The 21,960-nt window shown below is 50.1% G+C and overlaps 4 protein-coding genes and 2 pseudogenes across 4 annotated transcripts; 4 read left to right on the top strand and 2 right to left on the bottom strand.

Annotated features, from left to right (window-relative positions):
* Positions 1–22: 22 nt before the first annotated feature.
* On the top strand, positions 23–4,129 carry LOC117191864 (PX domain-containing protein kinase-like protein). The gene is made up of 8 exons (XM_033396630.1): positions 23–350; positions 487–772; positions 836–1,241; positions 1,306–1,487; positions 1,887–2,126; positions 2,179–2,492; positions 2,606–2,804; positions 2,902–4,129. The coding sequence occupies exons 1-8, from the start codon at positions 249–251 to the stop codon at positions 3,153–3,155; spliced, it is 1,983 nt and encodes a 660-aa protein (XP_033252521.1). The 5' UTR covers positions 23–248; the 3' UTR covers positions 3,156–4,129.
* A 398-nt stretch (positions 4,130–4,527) lies between these two features.
* LOC117191865 (tctex1 domain-containing protein 2-like) lies at positions 4,528–6,726 on the top strand. Its single transcript, XM_033396631.1, has 4 exons — positions 4,528–4,786; positions 5,352–5,432; positions 5,493–5,692; positions 5,757–6,726. The coding sequence occupies exons 1-4, from the start codon at positions 4,622–4,624 to the stop codon at positions 5,920–5,922; spliced, it is 612 nt and encodes a 203-aa protein (XP_033252522.1). The 5' UTR covers positions 4,528–4,621; the 3' UTR covers positions 5,923–6,726.
* Positions 6,727–7,095: 369 nt separating this feature from the next.
* LOC117191863 (RNA-binding protein spenito-like) lies at positions 7,096–10,639 on the bottom strand. The gene is made up of 4 exons (XM_033396629.1): positions 10,526–10,639; positions 9,661–10,299; positions 7,409–9,591; positions 7,096–7,346 (listed from the first exon to the last, which is right to left on the bottom strand). The coding sequence occupies exons 2-3, from the start codon at positions 10,230–10,232 to the stop codon at positions 7,764–7,766; spliced, it is 2,400 nt and encodes a 799-aa protein (XP_033252520.1). The 5' UTR covers positions 10,233–10,299; positions 10,526–10,639; the 3' UTR covers positions 7,096–7,346; positions 7,409–7,763.
* Positions 10,640–10,939: 300 nt separating this feature from the next.
* On the top strand, positions 10,940–12,197 carry LOC117191405 (annotated as a pseudogene).
* Positions 12,186–19,588, top strand: LOC117190401 (zinc carboxypeptidase-like). Its single transcript, XM_033395476.1, has 4 exons — positions 12,186–12,199; positions 17,690–17,708; positions 17,842–18,402; positions 18,471–19,588. Exons 1-4 carry the CDS (start codon positions 12,186–12,188, stop codon positions 19,461–19,463), a joined length of 1,587 nt encoding a protein of 528 aa, XP_033251367.1. The 3' UTR covers positions 19,464–19,588.
* On the bottom strand, positions 19,533–21,516 carry LOC117189351 (annotated as a pseudogene).
* Positions 21,517–21,960: the final 444 nt, after the last annotated feature.

Below are 21,960 nucleotides of genomic sequence, written 5' to 3'. Positions count from 1 at the left end.
GAAAACAGTGAAAAAATATTTGGTACGGGTTCAATTGAAAAATAACAATAGAAAATCTTAGAAAAACCCGCTTCCAATTAAATTAAGTGAAATTATTTTTTAGTTTAACCATTTGTTATTGTAATATTCTTGTGCTGTGTCCGTGCAATCGGTAGAGGGGAGCGACACTCCGCTATACACACACAAACACACATATCGTTTCGTAGAGTGTCTGGCAGATTGGAAGAAAATGTATCCAGATACAACCAATGGCAATTTTTGCGAGCAAATATGAACGAAAATTGCCAATTGATGATACCCAACCGCTGAGCTGCGAGATAACCACAGTTGAGGAAGTCGACGGGCATACGGTGAGTGGCAGGCAGGAAGAAATCTTTTCGTGGGGCCCCAAGAAAAATCAATAATTGTTGATGATTTCATGCGAATGATAATAAGTATGTATCTTGTAATGTATGTGCATGTGCATGTCTGTCTGTCTGCCTGCAGGAGTACTTGCTGCGTGTGCAGAGGGGGCCGACCACAGAAAACTCCTGGAATATTCTGCGCCGCTACAATGACTTCGACAAGCTGGACAAATGTCTCCGCATCTCGGGCATTGAGCTGCCGTTGCCTCGCAAGCGCATCTTCGGTATTATGCTCCCGGACTTCGTAGCTGAACGAAAACAAGCACTGCAAGTATACATAAACGCTGTACTAATGAATCCCATATTGGCATCATCGTTGCCAGCGAAGCGCTTCGTTGACCCCGAGAGCTACTCGCAATCATTTCATGGTAACACTATACCCTATACCCCACCCATTTGCATATTGATTAGTTACAATAATTCAATTGCAGACCATGCTGTGCAGAATGCAATGCTCTGTCTGCGCAACGATTCGGCGTGGGCCCTGGGTGGCACAATGGGTGCCATAGGCTGGCGTCTACGCAAGCACTACTTTAAGGTGACGCCCAAGCCGCCGGAGAAGAGCAGCAACAAGTTGGTGAAGAGCGGCTCCCAGTCGCACCAGAGCAAGCATTTCGCCGCCGGCAGCAGCAATGGCAGCGGACATTTAATGGATGGCGGATCGTATGACCCCAATGCCGAGATGGTGGCCGAATGGCTCGAGGCTGGACCAGACAAGTTTATCGAAGAGAAGGAGATAACCGGGATTCTGAAGAGCCTGATGGGTCTCCAGCATCAACACATCGAGCCAGTTATCATGGCCGGCCACACGGAAAGCGGATGTCTTGTCATCAGAAAGTAAAATTTGAGTATGAGAATATTGTCGTATATTTGTCTGAGTTTTTGTCTGCTTTTCTTCCAGATTCCATAAGCATGGCACCCTCAAGGATGTATTGTGCATGGCCACGAACCCAAAGAACCCCTTCCTGAGCAAGTACGGCAATCCGAAGGGACGGACTGCGCTCTCCATGAAGCAAGTGGCCACCTACGGCAGGCAGATCCTAGAGGCTATCATATTTTTGCATTCCAAGGGCTATGCCTATGGTGAGTAGATTTCTTAGGGATCCCCTACCTGGTCAGTCAAAAAGGGATTTCTCATCTGAGTGTTCTCATTCCACAATTTCCATGGAATCGTATACGCCCTTAATACATTTGTTCCGCAAATCACTGTATCTGTATCATCCAAGCCTCACTGGTTCTCCAGGAATTGGTCTACCTAAAGAAAAAAAAAAACAGGCTCTTTTCCACCTGTCTTTGGAACAGTCTTGTCTCCCCGCGATTTGATTTCCTGGTCACCCATCACTTGTGCCCTTAAGATTATGGCACCTAATTAGCATTATCCGAACTTAGCAAATTCGTAAAACTGTTTTCTTTCTTTCCTCTCCTGTATTTATCGTTAATTTTAATTGTTGATAAATAATATAATTGTGTACACTCATGCAGGCCACCTACATTCCGGTAACATAGTCATTTTGGACGATTGTGTCAGGCTGCTGGATATTGAAAATCAACTGCTGGGCGTGCCGGCCTTCTACCGGCCATTCTTCATGCAGCACAGCAAGATTCATACCATGGAGACCGTGGACGTGTACTGCTTCGGCCATGTACTATTCGAAATGACCATGGGCTATCCCCTTCAAGAATCTGTGGTGCGACAAATTACCGAATGCCCCGAGACGCTAAGTGAGTCCCAATCCATGCTGTGCCTTCTCTATTTAAGCTATATCATTTGCAGAATGTTTGCTGGAGAGCATCCTCTCAAAGGAGGCTTGCAAGTCTGGGCTTCCGACACTGGAGCAACTGATTGGCCACCGCTTCTTCGCACAATATGCCTCGACGGGTGAGGCAGCTGCTGCTGGCGGGGCTAATACCGAGAAGCCACACTTTAAATTGTCCTTAAACGCCAAAGAACTGCTCAAGAAGGCAGCCATAAAGACAGAGAATCGGCTGCGCGACGAGCAAAAGTCGGTGAAGAACCAGAAGCGAATTGTGCGGGTGCAGGAGCTGATGAGCTCCGAGGAGGAGAAGCGCAAGTCCAAGCAGAAAGCAGTTAGTTATCAAACTCTAGCATCCCACGTAGCTCCTTTTGTCTCACAGCAATTTAACGATCATTTCTCGATGATTTATCTTTTTCATTTATTGAAACAAACGCTTATGTCTAGAAACTAGAGCACAAGCAGTCCAAGCTAAAGCAGCAAGGTTCACTGCAAACGAACAACGGACGCTTGTCGCTTGCGGCTGCGACTGAAACTGCAGCGACTGCTTCATCCAGCACCCTGGCTGCTAGTGGGCCAAACGCGGCAGACTCCTTCAACCGCTCCGAAAGCACTCCTGAAGAACCCACTCTGGCCGCCTTCAAATGTAGTTATCTCTGTCGTCCACACCTTAAAATTGATAGTTTGCTTTCCGTATCTCTTCATACTTACCCAACTGATATGCTGTTTCGTATTCCTCGCAGCCCCACCGCTTACACCGGCCCCACATTTTGGCACGATTTACCAGCGGGATCGGGACCTACCTGCTGCAAGCAGCACATCCACATCGGCATCTGGATCGGTGGAAAGGCAGTCATCCACACCAAATTTGCTGGCAGAGGACCCTGAAGCCGCTGAAGGCGAAGGCGAGGGCGATGAACTGACGCGTTCCGCACTGCTCGAGTCTATTTGCAAATTCAATCGCGGCTCTCTCCGCAAAGTGCGCTCAAACGACTAGTGCGGCAGGAGTGCAAATAGGCAAGAGATTTATAAACGTTAAAATTTAGACCAAATGTGGCGTTATGAAATAACCGTGCCATCAAAATCAATATAAAAACCATTTTTAGATGCATATTGAGACAAAAAACGACACGCATGCCGGGCGGCAGATGAATGAAAGAATCGATCGATCTATCGCTAAGCTTAGCATACCCAGAGAAACAATCCAGCCTAATACTACTTGTATTTACGAAACCCACTGATTATACATATATATAATTACAGGTCCACTATTTATAGCATACTCGTACAAATAATCAGCTAAAGGGATCTATTTATACTATATGTACACGTTACGAGTCACAACACGTTGCGAAACGGTCTAACGAATCCCAAAACAGGCTCCAGATCGCAACTAAAGCTTTACTTATGTGTCCACTACACGACTGAAACTGACTTTGGTACGAATGAATATCAAAGGAAACAAAAACAGAAAAACAGAAGAGCAAACGACATACAGAGGAATCTAATTCTTTCCAATATTTACATACAAATAAGTCTGCACCAAAATTTTCACCACGGACGATGCTATCAAAGAGAGAACTATCTTTTATAATAACCCAAGGGTTACTTTCGTACAGTACATTGATGTTAGATGTCTAAGAACTTGTTCCTCGGTGTTGTACTTTCTCACACACTGTCTCTCCACCAAGAACACAATTTTTAGTAGTTTTACGACTTTTGTATTTTGTATCTTAACTTGAGTTTTAGTTTTCGAAGAGCCACGAGTGTTTCAAAATCGCTCAACTGTTCGTTAAAGTCTAGACATACCCCCAGAGTCGTGGACTCGCAAAGGAAGGAACAAAGTAGCCAAAAATGGAAAATGGACAAGGAAAGGTGGCCCACAATCTCGCACTGTTATTGTTTTCCCCTTTTTATAGAGAATTTATTATGTGTGTAATTATCCGAATTATATGTATCAGATTATTTGAATATGTGTGTGTATATACGTGTACCGTAATCGATGTTTTGTAGTATGGCCCATAGCATACATACCCATCCACCATTAGAGCACAGAAACTTAAGATTAACTCGTAACTTGATACATATGTGTGTTATATTGTCTACAGACTGTGTATACAAATGTCTAACGATACTTAAAGGCAAACGAAACGCGATACCTACTCCCCACATCCAATTATTGCAAACCAAATAAAGTATAAAGTAACTTGCCGTTGTAATCTGACCTACAATCGTAGCGCTCAGGGCTACTCAGAGCTACTCACATTTCATGAAGACATCACTGACTCAGACTCAAAGTTTTAAATTAACATCACGCCAAGCTATGATATCGCCGAATCCCAGCAGGCTATCCCAGTTCTGGGATTCTGTCCCTGCTCATCTTAGATATTTATTTGTAGTCACAACAGGAAGAGCTAGTATTTTTTGCCTCTAAAATAAAAATAAGAAAAAAACACTCGGATAATGTCCGACACTCCAGAAGAGCAGCCCACCAAGGAGGATGGGCCTGCGATTCCCGCTGCCAAGGAGGAGGATAAAGCAGCTGCGCCTGCTGCTTCTTCTAAGGAGAAATCCGGCAAGGGAAAAGACAAGGACAAGGAGGGCAAGGGCAAAGCGGGCAAGGGAGAGGTAAGTTCGGCAGTCGGCTGCCAAGTGGCACACATCCACATCCCAGCCATCGGCATTGGCATCGGATTGGGGGCAGAATGTGTGCCATTTATTGATCCAACAATGTCCCGGGACATTGCCACGGCGACATGCGGCACTTTGTCATGCTGGAAATGGCTAATCATTTGTGGTTTTATGGTTAACCGCGACGTACTCGACTCGATTCCAATATTGACGGCACGCCAAGCGTTCAACCGAAATGGCCGACTCTGCAGCCAAGAACTGGTCGGGTCTGGTTACCCTGTGTCTGGGCCAGGAGCGTGAGAAGGTACACGATTGATTTTGCCATCATGATTCCATGGGTATTTGATGTCTTTTTAATGGATTGATGCTTGTAACGAAATGTGAACATGGGAATGCATTTGCTGCCCGAAATTTGACACAGTCACGCATATCCCGGCCAGGCATCAGTTTTGGGTTGGGTTTAGGGATTGGGATGTGTTGTGCAGTGCCGTGGATCTGGTTTTGGGTTTGGGGACATGTCTAATCCAGAACTAACGTGTTGTTTCGTTCCGCCACCATGCAGAGAGGGACTGGCAGCCAGCGCACATCTCTGACTAAGTCTGGGGGGGTGACCAGCCCCTTGGCCATGGCTCCGCAGCCGAAGGTAAGTTCTGGAAGTTCCCTTAAATCCCGTTTCCCGTCTAACCTGTCCCTTTTGTGGTAGCCCACTATGCGCTTTATGCCCACGTATCGCCTGGAACCCAATAACCCTTTAAACAAGGAGCGGGTGGAAATAATCATGAAGGCGGTTATGAACAAGCACTACAACGATGAGTACATGTTTCATCCAAAGCACTCGCTGCACATGGCAGCCCAGATCAGCGAGGAGATCAAAAATCGCATTAAATTAATGAACTATGATAGGTAATCCCCATCCCCATGTGGAGTTCTACCTAATCCCCAGTCTATATAATCTGTTCTCCCGCAGATATCGTTACATAGTGCTCGTCACTGTGGGCGAGTGCCTGATGCAGGGCCTCTATTCGATGGTTAACTTCTTGTGGGATGCTGAAAAGGATGGATTCGTCACATATAAGGTGGAGCAACCTTCATATTATGCCATCTGCACAACCTTTTATATATATTACGATTGAACTTGGATTGCTATTAAATCAAACATAAGTGTTTACGTTGTACATATCCATGGCGCGGATTATTTTACCTTCCTCCATCTGAGATCGGATTGGATCGTTGCACTGCATTACGACGGGCACTAGAACTCGCTTTTTTCACAGCGAAACTTTGAACACATTGACATTGACATTGTAATTGGGATAGATTGTTGATGATTATATTTTATTTAAGTATCAGTATAATAGACAATTGTTTGTAATATTTTTTGAAGCATAGCATGGAATATTTTCATGGTTATCTTTATCCTTTTGGTATAGGTATATATGCTTTGCTTTCAACTTGAATTATTTAACTTTTTTTCGGTACAACTATCTCTGAGGGTACAGATTCAGGATCTATTAGGCTCGATTAAACAGAATTTTCGAATTTTCAATAAATATGTACGTATCTCTCTCGATATTTGTGATTTGACAACGCACGCATACACATACACATGCACTTTCTTTTCTGGGATAGGTAGCTATTATCATCTATAGCTATATAGTATTGATATTGTTCCAGAATGGACACTTGAACACACAGAAACGGAAAATCATATATGTATTTGTAAAATTATAATCGAAACACCACACCACTTTGTTGTTGAGAGCAACCACAAGAGAACCAATGTAACAATCGCCAAACCCATTCAAACAGCGAAAACATTTTGGAGCGAATGCTACACGACGTTCTCTATTCGGATGGAAGGTGAACGTATCGCAACGGATCGAGAACAGGGTCCAGGTCCAGAAGGACCGAATACAGCACAGATTCACCACACCACACCTCACTCACCACAGCAAGCGCCAAGCCACGAGGGAATTCGAGTGAAGCTGAAGGCATCATCAGGCCACCAATGGAACAATTCAAATCATTGTTTAGTTAACACACTTTTGCACAGGGGGAAACTGCTGCACTGCACCATGCACCAAGCGTCAAGCACCAAGCAACGAAATCAACTCGGAGGGCACTGCTTAACTGCTCATCTGCTTGAGAAACGAGTTCTGGTGTTTGGTCGCATGTAATGTCGACAATCAAACTGGGGGTGCACTTGTTGCACTGTTTTACGGTCTTAAACTAAAACTTTGCATAAACAGGGTATTGAAAATAACACAACTCGAAATAAGGATAAATTTCAAAATAACACAAAACTCTTTTTTGCACTCGTTGAATGTTTTCTGAATTGTTTCGTAAGGGAGATATCTTGCATTTCATTCGGAAATTGGACACTTTATCATATATAATTACAAATTAAAAAAAATACTTGTGTAGTTTAGATAGCAATTAAAAAAAAACTTTTCTTGTGGGTTTCATTCCACAACTTTTTAAGCACAACTGTACACTGTCACTAACACATCGGGAGAACTTTCAAGAAACCATAAGGATCAGACTGCCTCTCAAAGAACTGCAAAAAGAACAATAATTGATTAATTACAATGGATTATGGGGTAGTACTGGTTCTGTTACTGGTTATGGGATGTCTGCTCGATTCTCCTGCTCTTCTCTAAGGGAGTGCATGGGTGTGTAGATATTTCTATGGCTAAGTGAATCGAATGTGTTTTTGTGTATGGGGATGTGTGATGTCTAGGATGTCAAGGATGTCTGGATGTCTGGTGTCCACCATATACACGACCCTTGCGTGTATTTCACGTCTCCTCTGGATAGGGGACTCTTAGATACATTAGGTTCTCTACTTAATAGTTACGTTGTGGCGGGGAGTGTGCTTTCCAACGAGCGCTGTGGATAGCTTTTTACCTCGCAGTTTGTCCAGCACTTTAGCTCTCCTCCGCCCAACACTGCCACTCCCCTTCCCCGGCCCAAGTTAGGCCGATCCACCGCGCACCACAACAATGACGAGATGATCCTCCTTGAGGGCTTCCTCGGTGAGGCTGACGCACGTGCGCTTCAGCAGCTCTGTAGAAAAGTCACAGGGGGGGAAGGCATACAGAACTCCCGTCGCCTCGGTCTCCTTGTTCAGCAAGGAGATCACACCAGCCGCCTCCTTTTGCTTTAGGTAGGACACAAGGTTGCGCAGTGGACGCGTCTGAACGCTTGTGTCATCGCAATTGGTGTCCACCGTGGATCCGGCCAGACCCATGAAGATGGCATGCGCCGAGGAGGAGGCGATGCGCTTCTGCACATCATCTAGCTTTGGGGGATCTAGGCGCAGTCTCTGGGTTATGCGTAGGTTATGCTTGCCCTCCTCGTCCCGCATCAGAGACTCCACGATGTCCGTGTCACCGTCCGTCAAATGGAACTTGGCTGGGAAGAGGGAGCTCTTGAGGATCAGAGCTCCAGTCCACACCGTGCCGCACTTGCGCGCCACTTCTGGTACTGTGGTGGCCGTGCCGAGTGCATCGTTGCGTCGAGTCGAGGTGTCCAAGTCGGAGCCTGGAGAACGGCCGCGCTTGAGGGGCGAACGAGAACGGGAACGCTCAACGCCAGGTTCGCGTGAAATGGAACGCGCTGCCCGATCGTAGGACTCGCCCGGTGGCCGACGCCACTCATCATCCACTCCGCCCGGTGGCGGCACCGAAGAGCGCCCTCCGCACAGCGCCCCAGGGTGTGAAGGCCTGTGTACATCATTGTGATAGTGATACATGCCGCGACCACGTCCGCGACCGCGGTAGCCGCCACGCGGCGGATAGGGGGAATAGCCGCCCCGGGGGGCATATACAGGTGCCTCTTCGTAGTAGGGATCGTACTCCGGACGTCGATACTCCAGTGCACTCTCATCGTACGGCGGCTTGGAGGTCTTTAACGAGGAGGCCGCTGGTGTGGCTCCCGGCAGCTCTGCAAAATCAGTGCGCAGTCTTCGCTCCGGACCGCCCAGGGGGAAGCCTCGCATCTCCTTGACCGCTGCTGTGGCTGCCTCCACCGTCTCGTATTGTATGTACGCGTAGGGCTCTCCCTTTTGATACTCCATCTTCTTGATGGCCCCAAAGCGGTCGAATTCTCGCTCCAGCTGTGTCACCGAGGTCCAAGCACCCAGTCCGCCGATCCACATGCGTGTAGCTGGCGTCACTTTTCCGTAGCCAATCTTACACTGGAACTTGCCAATGTACTGTCCGGAGAGTTCGATTTTGGCCCGATGAGCCATGTCAAGATTCTGGTAGCGCACAAAGGCGAATGCGTTTCCGGTGCCAGGCGACGGCCGCTTTATATCGATGTCGTCGACCACGCCGTACTTGCTAAATATGCGACGCAGCTCATCGTCGGCTATGGTCACCTCCAGGTTGCCGGCGAAGAGAGTGCGCGTCGCGAGCGGATCATCCTCGGGCTGCACGTGGTGCAGATAGTTGGGAAACTTGTCCTTTTTGCTCTCGGGCTTTTCATACGGAACATGCGGTGTCCGCGGGGCCATGGGCCTCATGGGGGGATACTGATAGGGCGGAGGATGACCTCCGTGCAGATGATGCGGATGACCACGGTGCATCGGGGGACCACGTGGTGGATGAGGATACTCGTGGTGCATGGGACGGTACTCGCGTGGATGCACTGCATGCGGATGCATATGCGGTAACGATCCGTAACGATCGTACGGATCAATCGGAGGTCGACGGTGGTCGATGGGCCCACCTGGTCCCATGGGCGAGCGCGAGTAGTGGTAACGTTCGTAGTCCGGCGGCGATATAGAGTGCCCGCGAGGTCTGTGAATAGTTCAGGTATCGGTAATTGCTCGTAGGAAACAACTACAGCTCAGAGCTAACGAATCATACCTGTAGTCAGGACGGGGGATCGATTTGTACACTGGCTCCACCATCACCATTTTGTCGTAGATGATCAGGCGCGGCTTGTGGTGCTTCGCCTCTCGAGCATCGTCGGGTGTGCGGAAGCATACATAAGCCACCCGCTCGTCGAGGTCGTGCGCGATGCGAACACTAAAGTCACCGAATCTCTTGTACTCGCGGTAAAGCGTCTCCTCGACGAACTCGTCCGGTGCCTTTGGGGGCAGTGCACTCACACACAAAACCTTGTAGGCGGTAGGGCGTTCCGCAGACGGCGGCCCACGCATGTACTGCTCCCTATGCGGCGATCCGTAGCGGCCACGTGGACTCGGTGACCTATCCAAGCGGCGTCGCATGCGCTCCGGGGAGACGCGCTCGGGCGAGTCGCCTGGCACTCCGCTGACATTGTCGTAGCCGCGTCCTATGCTCCTGGAGTTCCTGGGAGGCAAGGGTCCTCTGCCTGGACCAGGGCCTGGGGAGCGCGAGGCGCTTCGCTTCATGTTGTGGATTTTGACTGTGATGCGATCGAATTCAGGTCCGGGTCCGTCTCTATGACTACTCATGAGCGGGTGGGTTATGCTCTTGCAATTATGGGGCTGCCTGAGAAGCTTTTCTCGTGACTATGTATGTCTGCAAGATGGCCAAGAACAGAGTGAATTGAAAACTAAGTGATGAAATGCGACCCGAATAACCGTAACCGTTGCACCGTAAAAGTGCCCCTTGGTGAAAAAAGAGAAAAGGCGACACCGAACATGGAAGAAAAAAAATGGCGGCCGCCACTGACAAAGAAAAAACTCTTTAAGTGTATGTAGGGAGCCCAATGAAAAGAAATTCGGTTTGCCAATTAAGTCCTTACCACTTTTTTCACTTCGAAACTAAAATATATATTAACTTTAGACAATTCGTCGGTAAAATAGACCACGAAACGGGTTTTTTCTGCGGCGTTGCAAATTCTGTATGCGCTAGAGGTGGACTTTCGGCGTTGAATAGCGAGTCGGAGCATCGATGTCCCCGATATCGGCAATGCAACTCTACTCGACATAACCATTATGGAGGGAAAATCTCTGTGCTTTTAAAATACGAATTCAAAGTAACGCAGGTAAACTGAAAACAGGTAAGGAAGCCTTCGTATTTAGGTAATTAAACTCTCATTATCGCAGCAGATGCTGGGAATCCCGATGACTAGTCTGACGTGTCGGTGTTCTTGAAAATTGTCTATCTAATCATATAAAAGGAAACCGGCAAAGATCTTGAGACTCACAGTTCCGAAGAATAGACGAAATGGTACATGTAGCAACGGAAAAGGCATCGGTGGCGGTTCCACGACAACTCCAACTGGGGGGCCATGTGGGCTTCGACACTCTCCCCGACCAATTGGTCAATAAAAGCGTGCAGAATGGCTTCAGCTTCAACATCATGTGTATTGGCGAAACGGCGTTGGGAAAGTCAACCTGGGTCGGCGCCCAGCACCCACAACCTGCCCAATGTCAAGTTGAAGGCCCACACCTACGAACTGCAGGAGAGCTAACAAGCGTTCGGAGAGCGTTCGGTTGAAGCTAACAATTTGCGACACGATTGGCTACGGCGACCAGGTTAATAAGGAGGACTCGTACAAGGCGCTCGTCGAATATGTGGACTCACAGTTTGAGTCTTACTTGCAGGAGGAGCGTGCTGCGGGCGCGTCCACGTCTGTCTCTACTTCATCTGCCCAACCGGACATGGCCTAAAGTCGATGGATCTGGTGTGCATGAAGCAGTTGGACACCAAGGTCAACATTATACCGGTCATTGCCAAGGCCGACACCATATCAAAGTCGGAGCTGGCTGGCTTCAAGGCGAGGATTCTCGCCGAGCTACGCGAGAACAAAGTTAACATCTATGAGTTTCCCACCGACGACGAGACGGTGTCCGAGACGAACGAGTCCATGAACAGCCATGTTCCCTTCGCTGTCGTCGGCAGCACAGAGTTTGTGAAGATCGGCAGCAAGATGGTACGCGCCCGCCAGTATCCCTGGGGAACGGTGCAGATCGAGAACGAAGTTCACTGTGACTTTGTGAAGCTTCGCGAGATGCTCATTCGCACCAACATGGAGGATCTGCGGGAGCTGACTCACACGCGCCACTACGAGCTCTTCCGCCAGCGACGTCTGCAGCAGATGGGCTTTGTTGATGTGGATTGCAACAACAAGCCGGTTTCCTTCCAGCAGACATTCGAGACGAAGCGCATCAATCACTTGGCCTGTCTGCAGGACAAGGAGGAGGAAATGCGTCAAATGTTTGTGCAGCGCGTTAAGCAGAAGGAGAACGAGCTCAAGGAAAGCGAGAAGGAGCTGCACACCAAATTCGAGTGCCTCAAGAGGGTGCATCTGGAGGAGAAGGCCAGACTGGAGGAGACCCGTCGCCTGCTCGAGGAGGAGTGCCAAGAACTGCAGCGCCGCAAGCACCAGTTTTCCAATGGCAGCAGCCACCTATCGACGCTGACCCTGGGCCGCGGAAAGAAGAAGTAGGTCACATTACATGAGGGGGAATAGGTTAGGTTAGGTTCAGGCGGTAGCCTGGGGGAGTGATGAAACCCTCCCAAGCTCACTTGGACCTGTAGAAGGTCCGTTGTGGTGCCGCATGGGCGTGTGCCCCTTCCCAGTGCCTAAAAAACCGTGGAGAAACAGGCTGTTGCAAATTAAGGGCAGTCCCATCCGGAGGCTTGGATGAATCTGGACAAGGTCGCCGGTTTGATTTCGGACAGGTCCGAAATGTCTGTGAGGAAAGCGGCCCCGAGAATACGAAGACGACGATTTCCAAGGGCCGGGCAGTGGCAGAAGAAGTGGGGGACCGATTCCTCCTCTTCCTCGTCGCGACAACTCCTGCAGAAGTCGTTATGAGGGATTGACAGTCTAGAGGCATGAGTGCCAATCTGCCAGTGTCCCGTAATGGCTCGAGTAACTGCAGAGCACTGTGCTCTGCTGAGCCTATACAGCTCGGCTGAGCGCTTCTTCGATCGATATGGCCATATCAATCTTGAGATTTTACAGGAAACGGTTTGCTGCCATCTCCTATTGGCATTTTGCTCGAACAATTCGTGCGTGAGGAGCCTGCACGTAGCCAGAGGCATCGCTACCTGCTCCCTCTCCATAAGGAGAGGAATTGTAGTACCCTGCCTTGCTAGCTCGTCGGCGGCGTCGTTCCCCTCGATGTCCCTGTGGCCTGGGACCCATATAAGGAAAAGGTCTAACTGATCTGCGATCTCGTGCAGAGACCTGCGGCAGTCATTTACAGTCGCTGAGTTCGACGATATTGAGCCTAGAGCTTTAATAGCTGCTTGGCTGTCCGAGAAAACGCACACTAAGTGCGTGTCTAGAAGTAGTTTGGAGACGATGGAAATGGCCTCCTTGATGGCTACAACCTCCGCTTGGAACACACTGCAGTGGTCCGGGAGCCTGAAGCAATGACTGATGTTCAGTTCGCTGCAGTAGACTCCGCCTCCCACGCGGCCGTCTAACTTTGAGCCATCAGTGTAGAAGTGAACCGCATTTGCGGGTCCTGGTTCGCCCTAAGTGGGATTGATACCTGGATCACTAGGGACACAATAATCTGTCCTCTCTGGTAATTGCGGGTGTCTCGTCAGGATTCCCGAGTGCCCAACCGCGGACGCTTTCCACAGTCTGGCTTCTCTCATTCTGAGTGCGGAAAGTGTTGCCACTTTCTTTCCCATGGGATCTATGGGGAGGAGGGTCCAGCACAGTATCCAGGGCTTCCCCTGGAGTAGTGCGTAGCCCGCCAGTTATGCATAGCTCTGCCATGCGTTGAACTCTGCTGAGTTTATTGAGGAATGTCCTTTTGTCTAAGGCTGGCCACCATACTACCGCTCCATAGAGCATGATCGGTCGTATGATGGTGGTGTAAAGCCACCGAACTATATAGGGGGTCATTCCCCATCTTAGTCCGATGGCTTTCCTGCAAGTATAGAGGGCTACTGTGGCCTTCTTTACTCTATCCTCTATGCTCAATTTCCAATCGAGCTTTCTATCGAGGATTAGACCAAGATACTTGGCGTTGTTGCTGAAGATTAGCGCTTCCCCACATAGTCTTGGGGGAGTCAGTGCCGGAACTTTGTACTTCCTAGTGAAGAGCACCAGTTCCGTTTTAGACGGGTTGACGCCTAGACCGCATTTGTCTGCCCATTTTGACATCTTCATGAGAGTGCTTGTCAGGCACTCACACAGCGTCTGCGGGAATTTACCCGAGAATGCTATAGCAACATCGTCCGCATACGCCACCACGCGGCAGCCACCCCCCTCTATCTCCCGCAGCAGTTCGTTCACTGCCACGTTCCATAGGAGGGGCGAGAGGACTCCGCCCTGCGGGGTGCCTCTACAGACAAATCTGGTGGACGTTGACGTCCCCAGTGATGCCTCAACCGTCCTGCATTGTAGCATCTGATCGATCAGGCTCACCGTCCGGGAGTCAACCCCCAGGTCCGTCAGTGCACCCGTGATGGCCGTCGGGAGGATGTTATTAAAGGCGCCTTCTATGTCGAGGAAGGCTACCAGGGTGTACTCCTTACAGTTGAGGGACGCTTCTATGATCGATGTGATCGTGTGTAGGGCCGTTTCGGTGGATCTTCCTTTCCGATAGGCATGCTGGGAGTCTGAGAATAGACTAGGCGGAATATTTACCGTGAGATGCATCCCCAAAAGCCGTTCCATCGTCTTCAGAAGGAAGGACGATAGACTTATGGGTCTGAAATCTTTGGGGGCAGTGTGCGAGGGCTTGCCAGGTTTCCGGGATATATCCATGGGAGAAGATTCCCATTCCCTCGTATATCCTTTTGAGCCAATTAGTGGCTTTTTGTCCAGCGTGAATCAGTTGGGCAGGGATGATGCCATCTGGTCCCGCGGATTTGTATGGTTTGAAGCTTTTTATTGCCCAGGAAATGTTCTCCTGGCTTAGCAGGTTCATGATAACACTTGAGGCAACGGAGGGAGCCGCGATGTAGTGTGGTCTGTTTTCATCGCAGCCGGGAAAGTGGGTGTTAAGGAGAAGATTTACCGACTCATTGCTGGACGTTGTCCATGATTGGTCGGCGTTCTTCAGGTAGCCCAGAGTGGGTGTAGTCTTCGAGAGAACTTTGCGCAAGCGCGAGGCTTCCGAGTTATTCTCAATGTCGCTACAGAACTTACGCCATGAGGCGTAAACTGACAGACTGGCCTTGTAATCGGCCCAGTTCTGCTCAGCGTTTTCAGCCTTAGCTTTATTGAAGAGTCTTCGGGAGGCTTTCCGGAGTTCCCTCAGTTTCGGATTCCACCATTCAGGTTTCTTCCGGCCTCTGCTCTTGCTAGAGGGGCAGGATTTATCGAGCGCCTCATTGCAGGCGTCGGTAAATAGTTTAACAAGATGAGTCGTGGCTTCCCTGGAGATCTCCTCCTCAGGTGGAGTCTCAGGGAGAACACGACAGAGGTGGTCTGAGTACCGAGCCCAGTTTGTCCGCCTAAGGTTCCGAAATTGAGCTGGTCTCGGTAGTGAAAAAGAGAATACGGTTTCCACGTACCTGTGGTCCGAGAAGGAGTGCTCTTCCAGGACCCTCCAGGATACGATGTTCCCGTGTAACTCATGAGAGGCAAGTGTGAGGTCCAGGACCTCCTTGCGGTTTTTAATAATGAAGGTGGGATCACTCCCCCTATTTAAAAGGACCATCTGAGTGGTCAGTAAATAGTTGAAAAGGTACTCTCCCCTTTCGTTGGTGTCAGTGCTTCCCCACTGGCAGTGGTGTGCATTGGCGTCGCACCCTACGATTAGGCCGGTGTCCTTGGCCTCGCAGTCTGTGATTAGCGCCCTGAGTGCCTGTGGAGGGGGGTCTGGTTGGTCGTGACCCATGTACGTGGAGCAGATTCTCAGTGAGCACCCCTGGTCTTCGAGGCTCACTGCTGTTTGGTCTTCATTGCTGAAATTTGGGAGCAAAAATAAGTGCAAATCTCTTTTTGCAAGGATGCAGTTGCGAGTTTTACCTGCGGAGTCAGCTACGTATAGCTTATAGTCAGGAGTCCTCAGACCAGAGACCCTGTTTCCGAGGATCCAGGGCTCCTGAATGAGGACTATGTCGGCTCCCCCCTTGGCTAGGTGGAGCAGGAGAGCAGCGCATGCTGCCTTACAATGGAGGTTTATCTGCAGGAGTATCAGTGACATTCCTGAGGTTCACCTCCACCATTGTCCTGTCGTGGTCGCTCTCCGAAGAGTCCAGCTCCTCCGCGACCCCGATGTGCTTGAGATCCCTAGTGAGATCGCTCACGTCTGACACGTAACCATCTAGGATGTCATCCGACACCACTGATGCCACGTCTGACACCGCAGGCTTGATCTCCATACTAGGGATCTCCGGGGGCTCCAGGTCTGGCTCGACCGTCGGTTGCATGCCTTTGGAGTCGGACTTGTACGGTACTACGACTACCTTCTTGTAGCCGTAGTCCACAGCGCCCTCCGTGTCGTGGAGAAGTCTGACCGACTCCTCGTTCAGGACGAGGATGATTTGGCACCTCTGCCCGTTGCTCTCCTCTACCTTGGCCACCTTCCAATCGGCTGTGGGAAGGTGGGGGTTGCAGACCTGCAGAATCCGGAGAATCTTATCCGGCTCTGCAGGCTTTGCCGAGACCCACGCTCTGGCCCTCGGCTTGCTGGGGATGTCCTCCCACTTCACGACCTCCAGCTGGGCTCCTGGGTAGACCTCCTTGAGCGACGCTACCGCCTTCGCGTAGAGGGCCGCCGAGCGAGCATCTTGGCAGGCGATGGCTTTCACCCTGCCTTGGTGCCACCCGGCGTCCTCACACTTGGGCGGTGGTGCTCCATTCTCCTCCAACTCCTGGAGGAAACAGTCTTGGAGCTCGTTTTCCACGAGGTGCCACTTGTCCCTAGGGATCTGCCCGTCTTTAGAGCCCCTGTCTAGGACTCCAATCAGGGTTTTTCCCCTCGCCACCTCGGCAAACGAGCGGTTGCTCAGTGTCTTCGTCCTCTTGGCCTGTTGCACTTGTGTGGCGGTGTCCTCCGCCGAGCGTTGCCGCTTGCTTGGGGCCTTGGCTGTGGCCTTGCCAGCTTTGGCTGGCTGGTAGTCGGGCAGGACTGTCTTGGCCCATCGCCGCGATTCGATTCCCTGGGCAGACGCCAGGAACACCGGGTCGTCGTTGCCCAGGATGAAGGCCACACGTCTTTTGTCCTGGAACTTGGGCCTATCTTTCAAGGCAGAGGCGCCGCCTGCCGGGGTTGTCAAGGGGTTCTCGGTCCCAAGGGGTCCGCCAGCCGCGATATCGCTCTGCATGGTCGCCCCCCCGGTAACCGGGTCGCCCTTGGGGCCCCCCGACGTGGATTGGCCCGATTGGCTTTTCGGTCCTCTCCTCACAGCGCCTGCTGCCTCGAGACGGTGGACCGACTTAGTCTCCTTCCCCGTCTTTTTGGGCACTGGTTTCCCAGATGCGTTTGTAGAGGGATGGTCTTTTCCCTCCGGCACTTTAGGAGGAGTGCCGTGCTCCTTTGCGGTGTTTTTTGTTTTTAGATTTAAATTTGGCATATTTGATCCCACGAGTAGGCGGGAAGGGGTTAGTCACCCGGGGCATAGCCCGCGTGCCCCGGGAAGCCTTATTAAAACTGGAGGTCGGCAGGTATCCAGAGTCCGCATATAAGCGACCGAGCACCCCCTCGGCCATGCATCCCTCGGCATATGACAGTGTCAACTTGGATTGGGGTTATTTCACTGAGAGTTTTCTTCTCTCCGCCCGACTACAATTAGCCAGCATCCTGGCAGAGACATGACCGTACCAGGACCTGTTTCCAGCCGCCCTCACGGGGACAGTATAGTCGCACTTCCGCCGGTGTGTACAGTTACGGCGGATGCCGGTTCGCTCGTGCCCACCTGTATCCTATGACGCGGAGCACAGTCGCCTTGGATCCAGGGCAAGCCATGAACCCGAGGCGCCTGTGCCCCGTTCCGAGTCTACAGTTGTGACGAGCCGACCCGACATCCGTTTATCCCCCTGTAGCACCCGACGGCTGACGGCCGTGGGAATAAAACTACTGTAAAACCATTTGCAGTACCTAGGATTAAGCATGTCACATTTTCCATGAAACAATAAAACAACAGACCCGCGAAACATGTCTGAGACTCTCTTTCTCTCTTGATTTTCCGGATTAGTCCACAGCTGTGACGGATCTGGTTTGCCCGCACCCGCACCCTCTCAATCGCAAACATACGTACATATGTTTCCTGCCCGCCCGCTGCAAAGTGTTGATAACAAATACTCTGGGCCTCGAGCCTCTCGCTCGCTCTTGCCTGCATATACATACGCTCTTCGGCGAACTAGTCTACGGCCTGAGAAGGGGGAACGGGGACAGAAATAATATTATAAATATGCTAACATCGCAAGTCGGCGCGCGGTTGTTAGTCATTACGATTCTGACGATGGCAGCGAGTGGTATTAAACTGGAATGTGGCGACGGAATTTGCCTGATTGACGCTGGGTCCCCGCCCCCGCCGGATCAGGCCCGGTACGACCATTATCGCATCTACAATGTACAATTTGACAATCAGGAGCAGATCGAGTTGTTCCAGAAACTAGAGGACCAGAGCGACAGCCTCACATTCATCGGCCATGCCCGCGAGATTGGCCAGAAGTTGTCCATTCTGGTGGCGGCTCATCGAGTGTCAGACTTTGCCGATCTGCTGAAGACCTACAAGCTGAAGCATCGTGTTCTGGTATTGCAATGCGGTTGAATCTCTTCATTATACGTTGATTTGACCTCTAACATTTGCCCTCTTTGCAGACGTACAACTTTCAGGAAAAGATCGATCGCAATATGGGCGAGGTGCTGCCCGAGAGCATTGATGCCACACAGTACGACTGGCAGCATTTCTTCCACCTGAAGACCATCTACGGTTGGATGGATGTAATGGCGAAGATGTACCCCGATCTGTGGACCGTGCTCGACATGGGCAAAAGCACCCAGGGCCACGCCATTAAGGGCATCAAGCTGGCCAGCAAACCGGACAACAAGGCCATCTTCATTGCGAGCGGCATACATGCCCGCGAATGGATTGCGCCGGCCACAGCGACGTACATTATCAATGAGCTGCTGACTTCGCAGGACGCTGGCGTGCAGAAGCTGGCCAACAACTTCAATTGGATCATATTTCCCTGCGTGAATCCCGACGGTTACAAGTACACCTTCGAGCATGACCGCATGTGGCGCAAGAATCGTCAATTGTTCGGCACCTGCCGCGGCGTAGACCTGAACCGAAACTATCCCGATCACTGGAACTCCACCGGCTCCAGCAGTGACCCGACGCGCTATGACTTTGCCGGCCCCTCTGCCGGAAGCGAGCTGGAGACCCAGTGCCTCCTCCAGTTCATACGCAGCAACGTCCAGAAGGAGCAGATCAAAACATACATCGCATTGCATTCGTACTCGCAGATGCTCATGTTCCCGTACGGATACACCAAGGAGCGTGTGTCCAACTACGACGATCTGCAAGAGTTTGGCAAGAAGGCGGCTGCCGCCATCAAGGCGGAGAGTGGACGCGACTATGTCAGCGGGAGTCTCTACGAGACCATCTATCCCTCGAGCGGTGGCAGCATGGACTGGGCCCATGAAGAGGCGGGCATTCCGAGTGCTTACACATTCGAGCTGCGCGGACCGCCCGACAGCCAGGACCTCTTCATTCTACCCGCCGTGGAGATACAGCCAACAGCCAGCGAGGCCTTCACCGCCATTCGCACCATTGTGGAGGCAGCCGACGAGAAGGGCTACTACGACTAGGAAGGAAGGTCCTGAGGAGCAACTTCTATCAACGATCTATACAGACTTTAAGTACTTAGTGTATCTGACTTATGATAATATCTTTATCTTTGTTTTAATAAACCCGTATAAAAAACAACTTTAAATCTTGAGCCACTTAAGCCACTTGAGGTCTGAGGTCTGCGGTTTATTACTGACGCAGATTATTACTGAGGCAGCGTCTGGTTTTCACAGCCCTGGTGATGTGGTTTCTCGGCGATAGGCGGGGATTGAAGATCGCTTGAACCTCCACCTGACAATCTGCAAGTAAGGGATTGCTTGTAAAGGAATATCATATAAATCAAGAGGATCAGAAGAATACCATTCTCAAATAGAAAGAGAGCACGATCGTAGAGGATAATGCTTTCCACAAGCGGCGCAAGCATTAGGCGAAGCGTGTAGAAGATAACGAGCCGTTTCCAGTGCTGTACATCTGCATCGCATTGCCTAATACTCAGAACCTGTCATTCTAGCATTTCAAATCGAGTCCCCTGCACGGCTTTCTGGAAATAACTATAGACGAGACCATCTGGATATCGAATTATCAGGATAACAAGGAGTGTGGTGCAACACTTACTCGTCGAACGACATGCCGCAGATGTGGAAACTGCTGGACAATAATGCGTTCGGCGGCGGCCCTAAACGAGTGTATTTTCAGATGGTCATATTGACCAGCCTGTAGGCGGTCACGGTACACCTCCATAGCATGGCAAGAGATCTCCCTGGCCTCGTAGCTGAGGTGAGTATCTGTATCCGGTTTGCTCTGCAGGAACGAACTCAACGAATAGCCATGCACCTCCGCATAGCCTTGCGAGCACCCAAGGAACATTCGCATCAGGGTCGCCCCCAGATTCCCACACGGATGCAGGCCTATTCCAAATCGAAAGTCATCGCTTGCCAGTTGCAAGGTATCCCGGATCCCGGCGATGAATTGCGCCGGTTGCGTGTTACTCTCCAGACGCTGAGTGAGATGTACAGGTCGCTTGTAGCCGCTGGCCTCTGTGAGCTTTGCTGCAATCGATTCCAGCTGCTTGCTGATTTAGCTCGGCCTGCATCTCGAAACAGCAGACTTGTATGCCAAATCCATAGCCCAGAATGCGTGCCAGGTGGCCAACGCCTGCTCCGAAATCAACAACGAAATCCACTGGTGTCGTCCGGCAGCTGAGAGCACAAATTTCAGCAATTCGGGTGATTTCATGTTGCTTCTTTGGCTTGACACGTTTCATGAACAGGTGCTTCAGCTTGTGATGATGCAGCAACGGACAAGGAAACGATTCCTGCATGCGAAAAGACGATTAGAACCATGACCCTCTTCCTCTTCAGGCTGGGGCTAGAGTTTACCAACTTTGGGTTGATTCTCTTCTGTCCGTGCAATGCAGAGATTACGAAGCGCTCCTCGCAACGCCAACAACTCCAGCGGCCATACTATGCTCGTAGTGTTGGGAGCAGCTTTACTGTCACTAATGTAGAGCAGCGCTTCAATTCTTTCTACAGGAATGCTTTCCAGGTGATGTTGCCAACTATCCGGCAGTTTGTTCCAATGGTCATCCACATAAAAGACCTACGGGAGGCGACTCAATTAATAGTGAATAGGACTCAAACAATTCACTTACCATAACCTAGGAGTTCAAAAGCCATTCGTACCGTTTCAGCAACTCCAAAGAGGATCGCAGTTTTTGTTTTGTTAACGTCTTTGGAGCCGGTGATGAATTAATACCAAAGCATGATGTACATACCCAGCAAACAAACAAACGTGACTTTCGCGAAAAGTCCGTAAAACTCTCGCAAGCGAGCAACAGTCTCGCAAAAGATATCGCACAAGGCTCGCAATAGATCCGTTTGCGAGCTATCATATATTATACTTTCACTGTAAAAACCTGAACGACACAAGTATCATATATCTATCCAATTGCGAGCGTTTCTTATATGCTATTATTTGCGAGCGTTTGGTTTTCTGTGTGGTCGTTGTCCACAGTGTGACCAGGTACAGTGTTGTTTGTTAACAAATCAAATCAGATAAATATTCAAATTTTGTATGAAAGAAAGAAGGCATGTATTTTTTGAGGGCCATGTAACGCTGGAGGCCAACAATTCACCTAGAAAGCACCGCAATCAACATCATTTTATCGCATTAAAAATTAATAAAATTAATTTATATAGGTCGATAGTGTTTAATGTCATTCGACCATAAGTAGAATCGAAAATCGCGGCTATCGATACAACTGTTAACAATGCAACGAAAAAATGAGTCGTAGTTTTGAAAAGCCTATATAAGGGGTATGGACAACAGGCAAAAACAGCCAAGGTAAATTGCAAGGTTCGTACGAACCTCACCTCGCGTGTGAAGAAAATATACCTTGAAGACAAAAACTCGATTTTTAGCAAAAGGGGTGGAATTTACCTTGCAAGCGTTGGCTTTTCGAGACGTTTTGCCTGTTGCCCATACCCTCTTTTTCCTCCCATTGTGTAGCCAATGTGT

This window comes from Drosophila miranda (genome assembly GCF_003369915.1).
Source record: "Drosophila miranda strain MSH22 chromosome Y unlocalized genomic scaffold, D.miranda_PacBio2.1 Contig_Y1_pilon, whole genome shotgun sequence".
Lineage (NCBI taxonomy): Eukaryota > Metazoa > Arthropoda > Insecta > Diptera > Drosophilidae > Drosophila > Drosophila miranda.
The sequence above is the reverse complement of the archived record's forward strand: the minus strand, read 5'-3'. Positions and strand labels throughout refer to the sequence as shown.

Coding starts and splice junctions, on each gene's coding strand:
- LOC117191865 (XM_033396631.1), top strand. CDS start 4,622: ATGTCCGACACTCCAGAAGAGCAGCCCACCAAGGAGGATGGGCCTGCG. Junction 4,787..5,351: donor GCAAAGCGGGCAAGGGAGAG/GTAAGTTCGGCA, acceptor GCCACCATGCAG/AGAGGGACTGGCAGCCAGCG. Junction 5,693..5,756: donor AAATTAATGAACTATGATAG/GTAATCCCCATC, acceptor GTTCTCCCGCAG/ATATCGTTACATAGTGCTCG.
- LOC117190401 (XM_033395476.1), top strand. Junction 18,403..18,470: donor AGCTGAAGCATCGTGTTCTG/GTATTGCAATGC, acceptor CCCTCTTTGCAG/ACGTACAACTTTCAGGAAAA.
- LOC117191863 (XM_033396629.1), bottom strand. CDS start 10,232: ATGAGTAGTCATAGAGACGGACCCGGACCTGAATTCGATCGCATCACA. Junction 9,592..9,660: donor ATCCCCCGTCCTGACTACAG/GTATGATTCGTT, acceptor AACTATTCACAG/ACCTCGCGGGCACTCTATAT.
- LOC117191864 (XM_033396630.1), top strand. CDS start 249: ATGGCAATTTTTGCGAGCAAATATGAACGAAAATTGCCAATTGATGAT. Junction 773..835: donor CTACTCGCAATCATTTCATG/GTAACACTATAC, acceptor ATTCAATTGCAG/ACCATGCTGTGCAGAATGCA. Junction 1,242..1,305: donor GGATGTCTTGTCATCAGAAA/GTAAAATTTGAG, acceptor CTTTTCTTCCAG/ATTCCATAAGCATGGCACCC.